The sequence below is a fragment of the Thermoascus crustaceus genome (assembly GCF_041956765.1).
Source record: "Thermoascus crustaceus strain CBS 181.67 unplaced genomic scaffold VTN00scaffold_17, whole genome shotgun sequence".
In the NCBI taxonomy this organism is placed as follows: Eukaryota; Fungi; Ascomycota; class Eurotiomycetes; order Eurotiales; family Thermoascaceae; genus Thermoascus; species Thermoascus crustaceus.
Window position 1 is genome coordinate 32,213 of NW_027192542.1, and position 17,954 is coordinate 50,166.

General features: G+C 47.2%; 4 protein-coding genes across 4 annotated transcripts; 2 read left to right on the plus strand and 2 right to left on the minus strand.

Annotated features, from left to right (window-relative positions):
- Positions 1–686: 686 nt before the first annotated feature.
- On the minus strand, positions 687–1,530 carry VTN00DRAFT_3467 (uncharacterized protein; the record flags this gene model as incomplete). The annotated part of the gene is made up of 3 exons (XM_069429787.1): positions 687–772; positions 825–1,202; positions 1,263–1,530. The coding sequence occupies 3 exons, from the start codon at positions 1,528–1,530 to the stop codon at positions 687–689; spliced, it is 732 nt and encodes a 243-aa protein (XP_069282761.1).
- A 1,555-nt stretch (positions 1,531–3,085) lies between these two features.
- VTN00DRAFT_3468 (uncharacterized protein) lies at positions 3,086–5,961 on the plus strand (the record flags this gene model as incomplete). The annotated part of the gene is made up of 8 exons (XM_069429788.1): positions 3,086–3,384; positions 3,456–3,780; positions 3,832–4,252; positions 4,311–5,174; positions 5,237–5,441; positions 5,501–5,564; positions 5,617–5,772; positions 5,860–5,961. 8 exons carry the CDS (start codon positions 3,086–3,088, stop codon positions 5,959–5,961), a joined length of 2,436 nt encoding a protein of 811 aa, XP_069282762.1.
- Positions 5,962–7,595: 1,634 nt separating this feature from the next.
- VTN00DRAFT_3469 (uncharacterized protein) lies at positions 7,596–8,116 on the plus strand (the record flags this gene model as incomplete). The annotated part of the gene is made up of 3 exons (XM_069429789.1): positions 7,596–7,680; positions 7,777–7,985; positions 8,036–8,116. 3 exons carry the CDS (start codon positions 7,596–7,598, stop codon positions 8,114–8,116), a joined length of 375 nt encoding a protein of 124 aa, XP_069282763.1.
- A 1,951-nt stretch (positions 8,117–10,067) lies between these two features.
- On the minus strand, positions 10,068–10,616 carry VTN00DRAFT_3470 (uncharacterized protein; the record flags this gene model as incomplete). Its single annotated transcript, XM_069429791.1, has 1 exon — positions 10,068–10,616. The coding sequence occupies one exon, from the start codon at positions 10,614–10,616 to the stop codon at positions 10,068–10,070; it is 549 nt and encodes a 182-aa protein (XP_069282764.1).
- Positions 10,617–17,954: the final 7,338 nt, after the last annotated feature.

Genomic DNA, 17,954 nt, shown 5'->3' on the forward strand with positions numbered 1-17,954 from the left:
TTTTATAATGCTAACGCCGTTTGCCGTATGGTGCATCGGGTATTTGATGCATAGAATGCAAACCAAAATTGATCTTGCCTATGTATTAATTAGCGTACGGCCAACGGGGGTATTCTTGCAAGGGTAATATGCAAATATTCCATTCCTCTTCGGCTCTTTTTTACAGCGTCATCGGAAAATACTTTAACAAAGAAAAAGGCACAGAGTCGGTCATCGAACGGGTCGGGAACTTTCTTCGGCTGTGTCCCTAAAAAGATCCGAGTATGTACATGCACGGTCACACAGTACTTACTTGATACCCTGAAGTTACCTTCAGAAAATATTAGACGTACACTCTCAAATTACTGCCTAGTATAGAGTACTATAATTCCATAAGCGCATATTGATGAGGAAAAGACATTCATAGCCACGATCAAGGTAACTGTTAGAAGAAATAAAACCCTACAAAAGTAGTTCAGAGACGTCTGACTATCTCCAACACGCAGTCGTCTTGGCGAAAGACATCTTTATTTTTAACTCATCTTGTGGTTCATATCACAAGTGCTCTTTACAGTCAGGATAGCTTTTTATTTCAATCGTGTCGGTATGCTCGCTGGTTCAGGAGAAGAATTTATTCTATCGCTAAAACGTTGAAGCTCTGACCCATCGACAAAACTAGTGACAAATGACTGACTAATGTGAAGTTATCAAATTTTAGACTTTAAGCCAAGCGCAAAATCGATATCCGCTGCCATTTCCTTTTCAGGATACCGTGCTTTTGCCGCCCGAAAGACTGTATACCGGTCAGCTGGAGAACAACATTATAACGACAGCGAATTACTCACCAAAGCGAGGATCGCGAGCTCGTGCGATTGACAGTTTAGTGTTTACCGTACTGTCCGGATCCCTCATACTCATAGTTTTCGCCAGACCCAAGGCATTGCTCATTGCATCTGCACTATTTCGGTACGCATTGCTGATAATTCCGTTCTCCAGGGCGTCATTGGTACTGAATTGGCCCGCAGTGACAATAATCTTATGTGTCCAGCATGAATTTTGACTATACCGCAGAACCTGCTGTAGAAGACGTATCTCATAATCGCTAATTTTCTCGTTCCCAAAAATGACGAACGTCGTACCCTCAACGGCGATACGGACGTCGCAGGATAGGGCTAGCGAAAGACCTATTCTCGAGCATTCACCACTGATAATACAGATCACAGCTTTTGGCGCGACGCAGTTTAGCAAGTGAGTAGATATATCTGATGATCATCAGTTCGTACCTTTCGTACAGGTCTCCACCGCCGCGAGGCCGCTGTCGAACTGTTCGCGGGCATCTCGATCGTGAATGGGGTTCAGGAATGCTTCATGTCCAAAGCCAAGCGTGCTGGAAAGAATGATACACGTAGTTTTGGGGTCGCTGGAGAAGCCAATGAATAGAAGACGTAGCTCTTCCCAGACAGATTTGGAGGGATTTGAATTATCTGAAGATTGGACAAGTTTGATGTGGGCCACCCTAGGAGATGCCCGGGTCACTTGAAAGTGTTTCATCATTCAACTATAGATGTTCATGGATATATGTTATTTCGATTATTTAAGGATATTAGAGAACATAGAGATAGCTTTGTAACGATGGATAGAAGAAGCATTAAATAGATAAGATATTTGGGAAATATCTGAGGATGCTATCCTCATGTTGTACAAGCCTGTTTCTCTATGAATTTATTTTTCATTGGCCAAATAGTGACTGATGCAGTATCAGAACCGGTTATGAAAATTGAACAGGAGAAAATGATTCATTATACCCCAGTCTATCCACAGTCGACAAAGCATAAAACAGCATTTTATTATAGACATTCGCCTCACGGGCATGTTATACAAGATGGCGACACAGCTACTAATAGCCGACAATATACTCTATCTACAGGCATGTTGCCTACTAGGTTTGTGGTATTTCGAGAGGTACCAATATCTGTTCGTAGGGCCTGTGCATCGTCTGTTGAATATATATATTTTTCTCAATCGAGCTAAGGTCGACTGGACACAATACAATATATTCCTGTCAGACTGCGCGAACCTAGTAATCCGAAGGTATGATGATGAAAGCTCTGATTATTCGAATCTACCTACTAACTGACTATTTATTCTCATGGAATTAGGGGTTAAGACCTTCCGAATATTTCTTTATTTAACGACCCCGAGAAATTTTCATGAAATTTGAATGGATATAACAAAGGAAAATAGGCGGCTTCGGGTATAGACAGTATGATTCCTTTATTGCAGGGACTATGACCTGCAGATACGAATCGGCGTGTGCTGACTAGGCTGATAGGTTTCTTGGCATACCACTAGGTTACAGTGGTAATATTCGGCTAACAATTCCGAAATCGCATATTACAGTAAATATGCCATTACTGCCTCCCCCGTTTCTGCAATTACCTAGCACATGTACTCGGCAGGGCTGATCTGTTCGTAGGGCTCACTAGGCACGTGTCCTGCCCGGATTGTGCCCAACCCCTTGCAGAATCTTATCAACCACATCTCGCGCTTATATTTAGATACACAATCACTTCAACATATACAGTGCAGCGGGCTCTGGAAATTGCACAGAGGCTTACTCCCAGACTTGTCATGGCCTGGGCACGAATATGCATGTAGTATTGGGTATCAATTGTGCCCCATGATACAAAAGGAATGATCCTATCAGGCCCCCTGTTCTCCGACGTTAGCCAGTTAGGTCTCCGGACCTCCGGACGTAGACCGAATCCGCAAATCATGAACATTGCCAATTCATCCAGCTGAAGCTGTGTCGAACTTTTCGATCCAGCCTTGATATTCCCCCAGCCCGCTTGTTAGATAGAGGCTAAGATCCCTCGTCAGCAACGGTTGGCTGTGTCTCACATTCTTTAATTGTGATAATGGTATTCTGTTTGCTGATACGTCTGTTAGCTGCAATCAGCATCGCCATGTCGGACAGCTGCATCCGCCCTTCAGGAGGTGTTTGATTTTGGCACCCGGAGTCACACCTGCGCTTAAATACCAGAGAACTCGAAATTTATTGTTCATCAAACACAGTTCAGAGAAGCATCTTTGTGGGTTCTCGAGTATGAGGCTGTTTTCGCTTCTCGCGGCTGCACTTGTGGCAACAGGGTCCAATGTATTGGCCCGTCCGCAATCAAAAGTTCCTTGGGCTACGAAGCCGGGCCATCTCCCAGGTGCGAAGGGCCATGGTCGAAGAGGCTACGGTAATTCATCATCAACATGTGAAATGAACGATCGCGTCTTGATCAAAGCGCCGAGGAAGAACATCTTCCTGGGACTGGACGACTCCGAAGCAGCTGCCGTGACGAGCTTTCTCCATAAAGAGCCTACCCTTAATCTGACCGCAGTGGAAAATGCCACCAGGTAACCGATATTATCTTGTGCATGCTACTTGCCTGTATGCCTTGGTGACTGACAACCTGACTGTGGCATAGTTGGGACAATATCATTCTTCTCGTTGAGTTATTGCAGCCCAATAAGTCAGACGCGCTTCCTTACCTGAACGACGTCGCGTCCGCCCCTGATCGATATGCAAAAGCAACGATCCAATTCCAGGCGACGGAAGAACCTTACATTCAGGAATGGATGGTCGGGCCCCTTCCAGTCTCGAAGAAAACGACGCTCCAGCCGCTCAACTACCTGTACAATAAGGGCACCGGCAAACAACGCGTGTACGATGCCGACTTTGATGCATTGAAAGATTTCCTGAACCAGGTCGGTGCGAGTGTTGCTCATATAACGCTGGACCTTTGGAATGGTGTATGTTGCGATGTGCATTATCTGAGCGTTCATTTGCTGATAGAGGTATAGACGGTCATGGGTGCCGAAAATGACACACTTTCAATCGCGGCGATTGATCCGTTGTGGCACGAAAATGGCACTGTCATTTCATGGAACGGGTTTTGGAAAAATCCTGCCAGCTTTTACGAGTCGTCGACACTGCTTCCCCTAGGACTTTACGTGAAGACAAATATCACCGGTCGAGATCCTGCAGGGTGGTCGGTTCAGGGATGGTATTACAATGGCATTTTCTACGAGTCGACCGAGGATTTCCGCAAAGCGTTTTTCTCTCCTGGATTTGAGAAGCTAGGTCCCAATGTTGATGGCCCCTGGGCTCAGACTGATCAGCGAGGGGAAATCATGCAATACGATGAAGTAGACCCTCCAATGCCCGTTCTACCATCGAAGCCACGATACGGTGTCGACATGGAAGAGAAATATGTCGAATGGAGTAAGTCAAGCGGAAGCACGGAGACATACTAAGCGAAAGGATTAACACTTGGTTGCAGTGGATTTCTCTTTCTACATCGCCTTCAACAGAGACACGGGAATGAAGCTTTTCGACGTCAGATACAAAGGAGAGCGTATCATCTACGAGCTTAGTTTGCAAGAAGCCATGGCTCACTATGCTGGAAGTGATCCGTTCCAGTCAAGCACTGCGTATCTGGATTCATACTACGGTTTCGGTCCGTATGCATTTGAGCTTGTTGGGGGCTACGACTGCCCGTCCTACGCGACGTACTTGAACACTTCCTTCTACGTTGATGAAACGATCCACACTCATATTAACAGCCTTTGTCTCTTCGAGATAGACCCGGGATATCCCATTCAGAGGCACTCGACTTCGTCGTACGTGAGCGTGACCAAGAACATCATGCTGGTCCTCCGAAGTGTCAGCACCGTGGGCAACTACGACTATATGTTCGAATACAGTTTCTATCTAGACGGCTCAATTCAGGTAACTGTTCGCGCTTCCGGGTATATCCAGAGCGCGTACTGGGCGCATAACGGTGACTATGGCTTCAAGATCCACGACAATCTCTCTGGGTCCATGCACGATCACGTCCTCAACTACAAGCTGGACATGGATATCAATGGCACCGCAAACACGCTGATGAAGACTGCCATTGTATCAGTTAGCGAGGAGTGGGTTTTCTTTCGTCTCTACAGCGTCAATTCAAAGATTGACCAAGACAGGTATCCATGGGCCGCTGGCCAAAAACGAAACACCATGAAACTGGAAAGGTCGTTTGTCACGAACGAAAACATGTCGAAGCTGATGTGGCCGGAAAACAACGGTGCCATGTACACCGTCGTCAACAAGGACGCGAAGAATAAATATGGCGAATATCGAGGCTACCGAATCGTTCCATGTACGAACAACCGCATGACGCCCAAAGCCTGCGCCGAGATTGCTGACTAGATCTCAATGCAGCATCTGTAATCCATCTGACGGTTCAGGACTCAACAAACCTGAAAGACGCCGCTAACTGGGCGTCTCACCATCTCTTCGTCACGAAGCAGAAGGACACCGAGGTGCGCAATGCATATCCATACAATTCGCTTGATCCGGAGTTCCCTGTTATCGACTTCAAGAAGTTCTTCGACGGGGAGTCTCTGGAACAAGAGGATATTGTCATGTAAGACCAACTCTGATCTGTGCGGATGCTCCTGGAACAGGCTGACTTGTGAATAACAGCCACTTCAACTTAGGCATGCATCATGTACCTGATACGTCCGATCTGCCCAACACTGTCTTCACGGTACGACGCAGGCCTCTTGCGATTTGTAGTGTATAATCTAAAGGATCAACAGACAGCACACTCCTCTTTGACAATACTGCCCCAGAACTATTTGCTCGGCGATCCTTCCCAGCAGACGGTGCAACAAGTCCGCGTCAATTACGCGAACGGCACTGTACAGGACGTGGAGAAATTTGGGTCCCAGCAGCCAACATGCGAGCTTGACCTGGTACGTTCCCTCCGAGCAGCGGATATATGTGCAGGGCTGTACAGCCACTTGTGCCGCAAGCTGCTAACAGCGGTCCATTCATTTTAGAGCACGATGACAACGAATCTGTCCGCGTATGTCGGCGATGTGGTGGTCCGTAAATTCCCATACGAGCCACTTTCGCCCTATTATAAAACAGATTCTGACTAAGGTTTATCGGTGTTGTACCTCCACTTATCACGAGACACGGTGCACATCTAAGTTTGCGGATACGGACATCTGTATATATGTTGCGCATGGTCAGAGATAAATGAACACAGATAATGCAGAATCCGGCCTTGAAGTGACGGTTAGTACCGGAATACACCATACAGAACGCTTCCGGACCCTAGGTTCTTTTCTCCACGGATCCAGCGTCTCAACATATATCTGCGTCTCAGACGATCGTTCTTCTCCCACATATGTGACCTTACCTGCGCACGTCGTTCCATCTGTGTAGAAACTCTTAGTTGAGTGAAGAAAACAATAATTGAATCCGCTTTTTCTGCGTTTTTCGTGCCCGTATAATTCCTGGGCTGACTGAGTCGGTACAACGCACGGGCGTCGTTTACCCTGCGCAGAAGATTCCAAGGTTCTTCTTCAAGAGGAAGGCAGGTATTTTAAATAATATCCCTTCGTGCTCTTCTTGGTTATCTTTCCAATTTCCAGCTCCGTATCAACAGGGCCTGATTGGCGTTTCCAGTCCAATCTTTGCTGCTGGAATCGGTTTCACGTGGTCGCGGTCGTCCACCTCCGTCTCTTCTCCTCTCTCCGACACTGGCCTTATCCTCTGCATCTCCTGCACATCCCGGCGAGAAGAAGAGTTGAAACCGTGCTCCTGTGGGGGTGATGAAACGCACCTAGCTACTGCTGTCCCCGATGCAATTGGCTGAAACCAACTGACTCAGCGTGCTGAATCAGGGATTTATCATCAACCACCGTCTTGGTCAGCGATCGCAGATTCTCACCGTCTCATCCCGACTCCTTCACAGCCCAGATCTGGAAGGCCTTGTCGGTATCCGTGCATCGTCGCGCTTATCGAGGGGCTGGAAACTCGAGAATTCGATCCGGACCCCACACTGCTGCAAGGGGCCAAATGCAGAGGTGATCCCATCCGCAACGCCAAAATTTGGACACGAGAGCAGAGAGGGGAGCTGAAGCGGGTATCTTGGTCCTTAGGCACAAAGGAAAAGGCACCAAACACCGAGCGCGATAGCTCGATAGCCCCGAAGGAGAGCATTGCAGTCCAGATTTGGAATTCTGGTCGAATTTGAGTTTTCCGGATCCATTTTCTGTGACAGACATAGCTGTTTGTCAGATTGACTCCATTGGGCGGTTTACAGCTGGATATGCAGAATGTTACATCCCCTCCTGTGCAGGTTGTGATCATGGCGTCGCGCGCTGTGCCCATGCCGATTGGTTCTCAGATCAACCGAGCTGAGCGAAACCCCTCCTCGAGGCGAGAGATGGATCTGGCTCGATTTTTGTCCCTCAGCCGCCGACGCAAGCCGGCATCGCGGGGCTCGTCGCGCTAAGCGTGAGTCTGGACCATGACAAATTGTGCTGCGACCCGCGGTAGATGCTGTGGAGGTCTTTGTAAGTTCAGCGATCCGCCCCGCGATCCTCCGCTGCTCAACTCATGGTTAGGTAGGTAGGTATGAGGATCGATCACATCCTCTGGTTGTCGCAGGGCTTAAATACCCTCGACGGACGTCCAAGGTCCTCGAACTGAGCACCCTGTGAGCAAACCAGCCTGAGCTACGTCCATATCTCTACCGTGATCTTGATCTATATATCTGCCCACCATGGTTCTCAGCGGACACTGCCTGTGCAAGGCCGTCACCTACACCATTGACGTCGACAAGCCCGCCGCTGTCGCCTACGACCACTGTGACGACTGCCAGCGCCAGAGCGGCTCGACCTATTCGTAACCCCCCCTTCCTCCAAGCCTCCCGCGAAAAAGGATATATGTTAACAAGGTCACAGCTCTCGTCGCCGTTGTCCCCAAGGATAAGTTGACCGTCAAGGGCCCGACCAAGAGCTGGGCCGGCGTGGGCAGCTCCGGCAAGGCCGTGCACCGCGTCTTCTGCTCTGAGTGCGGCTCGCCTATCGCCCACGACCCGGACGCGGCGCCCGAGATCATCGCCATCAAGGCCGGCACTCTGGACACGGAGATCAAGAAGAAGCTGCAGCCGGTGTGTTGTCCTCTACCTCAGAGACGTAGGACGAGTGCTGATGAGACCAGGATACTGAAATCTGGACTGTCAGCAAGCTGCCGTTCTGCCAGGAGCACCTGGCGCACCCGTTCGAGCACATGCCGCAGTAGATAGGGCAGAGATGTGATGGGGTAGCTGTGGTTTTCCTGTGGATAAAAGCACGGGAAACCTGTTGTGGGGCCCTTGTTACGATCATGAACGCGCTTGGTGAATAATTAACTTCATTATGTACCAGCGATCACTATGGTAGAAAATATACCTTTCTGTCACATCCCAGTCTCCACTGCTCCATACTGCTTTCTGCATGGTAGATCTACTGAGTTTATATTTTCTATAGTTCGGCAAACTAGACAGGATACCGGGCTATCCACTCGCTAGAGCGTGTTTAAACTCGAGGATAGGAATACCCGGCGGATCGTGCTCCACCAGATATCCACCTCAACCCAATTTTTCGATCGATCCGCTTCGCCATCCATCGATCACGAACTCCAGTTCGTGTGCACCAGCTTCCGCCGCTGTAAGATCTGCCGCGACGGCCAGGAGCACCAGTGCTCCGCCAAGCCCTGCCTGTATCCAACGAGCCCCATCGTGACTTGGCTACTGCACGCCCAGGACCAAATCTGCTCTCTCGACTCAGAACTCAAGAGGCGGAGGAAGCGAGGACAAGCAACTTTAGAATATACTCTCAGGTCAGCAGGGTAGTCCACTGTTAGAGTAGCTTCTTGATAGGCACCTTGCTTCTGACTACATTATGTTGAACCCTTCACCAAACCTCTACTATCCAAGTCCGATTTGGAACTCCGGGTTCAGGATCGGTTATCAAGCTCACCTACAAAATCCAAGACCTTACCTACAGCCAGTTCGACGAAGTCGGAGCAGTGCGTAACACTTCAGATATCATTCCTGTTTGTTCAACATTCCAACTGCGAATTGGTTGCTTGGTCCCTTTTTGTGGCTAAGTGGTATTTTTTGTCCACAGCTATGTACGCATGAGAAGTTATAAATCATCATCCCCAGTCTCACTTAATCACAGATGCTTTCCTCTTTGCGCGCCTGCCGGAACTGGGGTATGCAAATGTACTCCACAACCACAGGAAGCATTTCATGGGAGTAATAACAGGCGAGTTTATCATTATTGATATTCAGGTCACTTAGGTTATCTACAGGTGGCGGATATAGCCACTTCAATTTGTCAATACTACTGTCAGCAATTTTGGTAAAAGACGTGGCTGCAGCGCAGATTCTGCTGAAGAATGGCGCGTTCCGACGGGGAAAGAAAAGCAACGCCAACGTTTGGGACCACCGCAATGCTTTGTTGTGATGACGGGAACGATAATCCGGTTGGTCTGAAAACTGGCAGGGATCAATCCTACAGAGGGTCTTCAACCGGCCCGCAAAGGTCTGGAGTATATCTGGCGTTTGCAGACGATGCGCACCGCGAGGGTGTTGAAGTCACGGGGTACCAATAACCTGTAGACTTTGATCGTAGAGGGAGCGGTACGGATCACAAGCGGACAGGCGCTCCTTTGCTTTGCTCAGTACATCTTTGGCGCGGATCAACTTTCTGATGGCAAAGAAAACCCCGGGATGACCGCAATCACCTCTTGCTTGCGAATATTTCTTGATTTAACGATCCCGAGACATTTTCGTGAAATAACAAAGGAAAATAGGTGCTTTCGGGTATAGACAGTATGATCCCTTTATTGCAGGGATTATAACCCTTTGCAGGTCCGAATCGGCGTGTGCTGACTAGGCTGATAGGTCTCTTGGCATACCACTAGGTTATAGTGGTAATATTTGGCTGACATTCTTCTTTCTTTCCTCATTATTATTATTATTATTATAATCAAGTTTAACGTCCATACCGAGCCTTTCGGCTATGACAGACCCCGATTCTTGGGCTGAAGCCCCTATTAGTCCCTAATCTCGTCTTTGACCATTCTGAACCTTTTCCTCGCCCCAGGCCGCCTAGTTGCGTAGGGCTTTTGGGCATTTATAAGCCCTCCTTGTTGCCAGTATCGGTGTGGGTGTCACCTGTCTACTGCAGGCCACCCTCCCCTATTATCCTTTTCCCTCACGTTCTGCCTCCTCTAGGGCCGCCAGTCCCCATTCATCATCCTTCTGTATCCTCTCGGCTGTCCGAGCTGTTTCCCCTAAGGGGCATCCCACCGTCGTGTCTGCTAGGAACTGCAGGATGGCCTTGGTGGCCTTAGGATCTCCTAGTAGCCTTCCCTCTGGGTGACCCTCGGCTGTTGTTGGCAGAGCCACCCTAGCCCTGGTTAGGGCCTTATAGAGGGCCCTTCGCTGCTTCTGCCACTCTCTACATTCAAATAGAAGGTGGTAGACAGACTCCTTTGGGGCCTGGCACCCCTGGCATGCCTCTGAGTCTTGTACCTGGATCTTCTGCAGATAGGTCCCTATAGCTGCGTGACCAGTTTTGAGCTGGTAGTACCGACTGGCAATTTTCTTAGGGGCAGCAGCTGCTACTGGATCCTGTTTCCAGCCAGGCTGGGCCCTATATGCCCTCTGGGTGTCCAGGGTTCTGTGGCCTAGTGCTCTAGTCAGCCATTGCTGCTTACGAGCCCTGATTGCTTCTGTTTCTTTCCTCATGCTTTGGATCTTGTAGGACTAGCTACCATAGTTAATACATATTAATTGCTATGCCTGAGTGCTGTCATATTATCCAAAGCATCTTCTACTCCTTTTTACTTTAACTTCTTCTTTCTCTCTCATTACATCTTGTGGTCTGGAGAATATGCAGCTGTTACGCACTCCTTCGGTCCCGAGTCGCAACGGTGGCTTGGTCTAAGAGACAACGCAACTAAGGTGAAGTAGAGCGCCTATTGAGTACATATACTCAATAGTAGGTTAGCCTGGTGACCTGCCAGTATATAACCAAGTAACTATGTGTTATTGAGCACAGAGAACTAAAGCTATCTACATAAGCGTCCTTATATAGCTCTAGTTGTACGTTATAAACTAACCAGCTAAGGCACTGACTGGCACAGCCTTGCATAATAGGTGATACTCTACAGGGCAGGAGAAGGGACTATCTACAGAATTATAAAGGGATATGTAACAGCGGACCTAAGACTTCTTAGGCGGAGGCTTATTGGGTTCATCTTGAAGACAGAAAGCAAGGGAAAGAGATAGATGAATAGGCTGTTACTAGCAATGTTACTATCTGGATTGCTATTTGAGTTGACCACAGAGTTCTAATTCTCATGGTTAAGAAGCATCTCTATATACATTGTTAATCAAAATAGCCCTTCTGATTTGGAGACTGAATCAAAGACCTCTTGTCAATTCACATAGCCTGAAGGAGGTCTGATTGTATTCTGATTGGTTTGTTGGTCTGTAGTTTCTCCAAGAGCTTCCCTCTCTTATAGCCTCACTTCTGCGAGTATTGTAACACTACCCCTCTCTCTCAAGGCTTTTATCCTGAAAGTCTATAAGTAGTGGTAGGTTCTTTTAGTTTTTTTCCCTTCTTCCAGCAACTATAGTCAAATGCAAGAGAATTATTAATGACAAGAGTATTTTAACTTTATCTTTAGAAGTTGGCTCTTCTGCTGATTGCTGTATCTAGATTGTAAGATTACTTATCTTGAGATAATTATTGTTACGGCACAGCCTAGAGACCATGAGCAGGACAGACGAGGGGGGGATCCTATCACGTGACAATGGATCAAAATGATCCATCGGGACCTTTGATCCATCTATAGTCATGATCCACCGGATAGGTATTTCCGGGCAGAACTCAGCATGTATATAAGACGCTCCTTAACCATGGGCATTAGGACCCCGTGGCCAACTCAAATAGCAATCTCAATAGCAACATTGCTAGTAACGGCCTACTCATCTATCTCTTTCTCTTGCTTTCTGTCCTCAAGATAGACCCAACAAGCCTCTGCCTAAGAAGTCTTAGGTCCGCCGTTACACTTTGACCACCTTTCTTGCAGAAGGCGAGTTTGAAAGAGACACCGATACCATACCTACTTTAGCAGAGATGGAGGACCTTACCCCACAGCAGGTTGTCCAAACCCTTAGGGAACTGCAGACCCAAGTGGGACAACTGGAAAGCCAATTACAGGAATCAACTAGTGAGAATGCTACCCTTTGGGAACAGATTAACCATCTACAGAATGAACTGCGGAACCAGATCAACAGGAACACTCAGCATCAGGAGCAGATACACCTGCTAGGACAGCAAGCCAAAGCAAGCATGAATCATATATTAAGTCTAGCAGCTCAGAATCCCACTGATGGTGATACCAGCTCAAAAACTGAGATTGTGAAACCCAACCTCTACTATGGCAATCAAAAGAAACTGCAAACTTTATCTTGCAGGTGGAGCTCTATTTTTTCTTCAACCCTCATGAATTCCCCAATGAGGAATGAAAGGTTATGTTTGCAGCAACCTACCTATGCAGCACCAATAGTTTGAACCATACCTGCAAGATCGCATGCAGAAGTCACCGGGACAACAATAAATCAAGACCAGTGAAATCTTTAGTAATTTTGGAGTATTCCTAGCCAGAATAAAGCAAAATTTCGGAGATCTGGATGAGGTGAAAAAGGCTACCTGGATTATCATGTCTATCCAGCAAAAAACATCTGTTGCCAACTATACCACTGAGTTTCAATGATCTGCAGCCTTCCTTGGAGATTGGTCAGAACAATCACTCATGGAACATTATTACTGAGGATTGAAGGAGGAAGTCAAAAATGGACTTCTTGCCGCCGAGGAGCCAAAGAATCTCAACAACCTGATACTCATGGCCACCTGAATTGATAACTGACTTTTTGAGCGACAAACTGAGCAACAATACTCCAACCCTTTCCGACAGACACCCCAGCATACAGGGAATGGAGGAGATGCTATGGAATTGGACAATGCAAACTGAAGAGACAGGGACACCAGAAGCACAGCAAACAAGAAGCCCTGAGGGCCAAACCCCAACTGGACAGAGGAACAGAAGAAGTGCTATGAGTAAAAGCTGTGCATCCATTGCGGAAAGGATGATCATCTTGGATGGAAATGCCCAAGCAGGCCAGGAAAGGACGGCAGGAAACAGATATCAGCTGCCAAGCAAGAAAGACACGCCCAACTTCCCTGGACTACCTGCTATGACAACAACTGCCCAGATCATTATGCCTCCAAAACAGCAACAGGATGGTTCCCGCGGGCCCCTAGAAAGTCAAAAAACTAGAGGACCCTGCCAGCGAGGGGCCCTCGCAGGGGCCTCAGACTTGGTCCCTAGACTCAGTTATATGCGCATCAAACGGTATTACACTCAACGGAACGGACTTATTGAAACAACTGGTGGCCACGTGATAGGATCCCACCCCTCGTCTGTCCTGCTCATGGTCTCTAGGCTGTACCGTAACAATTATATCTCAGTATTCTTATTGTATCTGTGAAGATCTTGAATGCAGAGTTCTGAAGAGTTACTTAAAACACTGTAATAACTGTACTAGGAGCCAAACCGCTGCACCACTGGCAAAAGACTAGGATACGAAGCCAAATGGCTTCGCACTGCTCTCACTTATATAGCTTCTTGCCACACCGTCACACCTAGAGCCACAAGAGCTCTGCTACAATTTCTAGCAGACACCACAGTAGGCTGCCCTCTAGAAGACCTGGCCCGGGCAGCAGAAAGGGCCCAGAAGGATGATGAATGGGGCCTGGAAGCTCTGGAGGAAGCAGACCGGGTTGGAGAAGGCTAATAGATAAGGGTGGCTCAAGGGCAAACCTGAGTGGCGCCCATACTGCACCAGAAGCCAAGGGGGCCTATAGAGCCCAAAAGCCCTGTGTAGATAGGCAGATTAGAGCGAGGAAAAGGTCAAGGATGGTCATGAATGGGGAGCACATCCCAGGGACTACACAGGGACAGTAGATGTCATTCTGAACTGGCAGTTCAGAATGAGAATTGCAGTCCAGGAAACAGGGTCTGTCATAGCCGGAAGGCTCTATATGGACGTTAAACTTGATTAATAATAAAATAATAATAATATGATGCCATCTTGAGCATATGCTGGTAAGATCTGATACCGTTGTCCCTGCTGGAACTCAGATAGTTGAACCGGGGTCACACCGAGTGGAGACCAGCCAGTCGTTGAAGCCCGGCACGCTTGTCACATCCCGACTTGTCTACATAGACGAGGTGATATGAATGAAATTGTGAGAGATTATAGAGATAGAAATCTCGCAAATCAGCATTTCTTTTGTTTGATATCTGTCGAATTACTTTCTTAGACCAGCCTTTATCAGCAAGCTCTTTGCTGATGGTTCTGGGTGTCACGGATACATCAAAATTCTGCTGAAGAAAGATTGCCATTTCATCCAAGTATAAACCGGGATTTTGGCGTAGATGGTTACAAAGAGCTTCTAACATGAATGGCGTGATGCTTCGTTGCAGGCCAACACCATTTGAAGGAGCTCGAGCACTGCCAAACAGCTTGATGTTTGAGTGGATATGGGTAACAGTGCGTGGGGTGCACTCAGCAGCATCAGCTATCTGGTATATAGTCAGTGACATATTCCTTATCAAGTCGTGAATGAGTTTGCGCTTTCAGGGTTGAAGATTTGGTGCCATTTCTGTTGTCAAGAGGGAAAGTGATTCCTCTTGCTGGCCAGAGAGAGAGGAAGAAAAAGTCACGTCAGTCAGTTTCATTAGTTAAAACATTTAATTAGGGAAGGGTATAGTCAATACATGGGTGTCCAGTAACGTATTCAACCACCGAGCGGCGGATTTTTGCTGCACCCCCCCCCAACATTCTCGCGTCAAGATTCTTCAACACGTCTTTTTTCCACCACTACGATATAAAATGCCTCTTTCTAAAGAAAATCGCATACAGATGGCTATCTCAGCCTGTAAAAATGGAAAGATTTGATCAAAAACAAAGGCTGCTAATATATTTGCAGTGCCTGAAACTACCCTTCGCGCTCAGCTTAAAGGAAGAAAATCACGCTCAGAAACCGCGCCAACAGCCACAGATTGAAAGCTACAGAAGAAGCAACACTTGTTAAGCGACTGCTAGAAGCAGATAAACAAGGCTTTCCAATTCGACCGGAGTTCCTGCGTGGAATGGCACAATTTTTGTGAGCGACTACAGACCCTACTGCAGAACTTGGTATCAACTGGGCCTATAAGTTCATCAAGCGCCATCCAGAACTCCGAACTAGATATAATCAACAAATCACATATCAGCGTGCGAAGCAGGAGGACCCAAGAATCATTAAGGAGTGGTTCCAATGAGTACACACAGCTATTCAAGAGCATGGTATCCACAAGGATGATATCTGGAACTTTGACAAGACTGGCTTTGCAATGGGAATCTGCTCAACATCAAGGGTAATCACTGCAGTAGAACGCAGTGAGAGGCCTCATACAGTTATCCAAGGGAATCATGAATGGGTTACAATCATTGAAGCTGTGAGCGCGAAGGGGAACCATATACCACCAGTGGTTATCTTAAAGGCAGCAAGTCAACAGGCTGCTTGGTATTAGGAACCTGCAGTTCATGGGGACTGGTGGATTGCAACCAGTGAGAATGGCTGGACGACAGATGCTATAGGACTCCGCTGGCTGAAAGAGGTCTTTGAACCATATTCAAGACGCCATTTAACTGGTGCAAAACGGTTGCTTATCCTTGACGGCCATAGTAGCCATTTGACTGCAGGCTTTGATACCTTCTGCAAGGAGAATGCAATCATCTGTCTCTGCATGCCAGCTCATGCTTCTCACCTTCTGCAACCACTTGATGTTGGTGTTTTGGGGGTATTAAGCGCGCGTACGGAACAATTGCTTGAGGGGCTGATGGCTGCAGGGAATAACCATATTGATAAGGAAGACTTCCTATATCTATATCCACCTGCTCATGCCAAAGTGTTCAATCCAATCAACATATGCAGTGGATTTGCAGGAGCTGGACTCAAGCCAGTTGATGAAGAGCAGGTTCTTGCAAAGATTACCTTTCAACTACACACACTAACACCGACTCTAGTACCAGCCTCAAGCTCCTGGAATCCACAGACACCTCAGAACCCTCGCCAGCTAGATTACCAGATTCGCACCTTACAAAAGAGCCTTAGCAAAAGGAAGCTATCTAGCAGTCCAATCTCCCATATTAATCAGCTTGAAAAGGCTGCTCAGATGGCAATGGAGATGAACCTGCTTCTACAGCAAGAAATTAGAACTCTTCAGGCCGAGAATGAGCGAAAATCTAGGAAAAAGGCAAGGAAGCATGCTATTCTAGGGAATGACTTGTTTATGAATGTTCAAGAAGGCCGTGATCGCATTCAGCAGCTTGATAAGCAGGTGGATGAGCAGGTTCGTGAGCTAGCAGCTGCATCTCAACAGCGAGCTCCTCCGCGCTGCAGTGGCTGCAATATTATGGGTTATACTATAAGAAATTGTCCTAGTAGATAACTATATATTCCAACTTCTAGATAGTCCAATTTAATTTCATTCGTCGTTGAAAAGCTTCAAAATTGGGCGAGTTGCAGCGAAAATCCGCCGTTTGGTGGTTGAATATGTTACCTGTATTGAAAACCAAGCAACATGCTGGTTCCCAAGATCAGCCTACGTGGAGAAATAATGTTTTATATTTCAGATTCTGAAAGCAATCTGCTCCCAAATTGAATACGGAGAGGGAAAAGGGAAAAAAAAGAAAAGAAAAGAAAATTTGTAATTAAACATAATACTGAATAGATCAGCGAAAGGCTATTATTCTATTGAGTAGTAGGTGGATGTTACAGCACAGCCTAGAGATTACTGACAAGGCTGGCGAGGCGGAGTCTTGTCACATGGCACAGATGGATCATCTACGATCCACCTCTATGATCCATAGTCATGATCCAGCGGATAGGTATTTCCGGACAGAACTTATCATGTATATAAGACACTCCTTAACCATGGGGATTAGGACCCCGTGGTCAACTCAAATAGCAATCAGGATAGCAACATTGCTAGTAACTACGGCCTACTTATTTATTGTCAGACTGCGCGAACCTAGTAATCCGAAGGTATGATGATGAAAGCTCTGATTATTCGAATCTACCTGACTAACTGACTATTTATTCTCATGGAATGAGGGGTTAAGCAATTATGACCCTCTGCAGATCCGGATCGGCGTGTGCTGATTAGGCTAATATGTTTCTTGGCATGCCACTAGGTTATAGTGGTAATATTCGGCTGACATTTATCTTTTCCCCTTGTCTTCTGTCTTCAAGATAAACCCAACGAGCCCCAGCCTAAAAGTCTTAGGCCTGCCGTCACAGTGGAAGTGCTATCAGAATACAGAGGCCTTTATAGTTTCAACATTGTACACCCTTTGTGCCGTCAGCATAACCTTCGAAATCATCTTATCAGAATGCAAGGCGAACTTATGTCTGCTATGTACAAAATTTCATGCTATGTACAAAATTTCATAAAAGAAACCCGCCCAGACGCGTGTCCAAGAACTAAAGTACCACCTTCAACTGCCCAACAGACGGGTCGGTACTCAGGAGGAAGCCATAATATATTCTCATTCTGAAGGGCCACCCATTGATCGTTTGTAGACAATTCGATATTGGCCTGATGTAAAATGGACTCATAATTACTGTACCAGGGTTGAATATCAAAGGAGCCCAGATTTGTGTCCAGACAAGGCCCATGTTTAGAAAAGCTCAGGCTAGTAACCAACCCTTGAATCGGCAGGGTGTGTTGCAGGGCCCCTGTTGTAGCATCCCAGAGCTTGACTGTCCCATCACCAGAGCCTGATGCGATCAGCCTGCCATCTGGGGAGAATAACACAGTTGAGACCCATCCTGAATGGCCTTGTAGAGTATGTTGCAGGGTCCCTGTGGCAACATCCCAGAGCTTGACCATCTTATCACCAGAGCCTGATGCTACCAGCTTGCCATCTGGGGAGAATACCACAGTGCAGACCCAACTTGAGTGG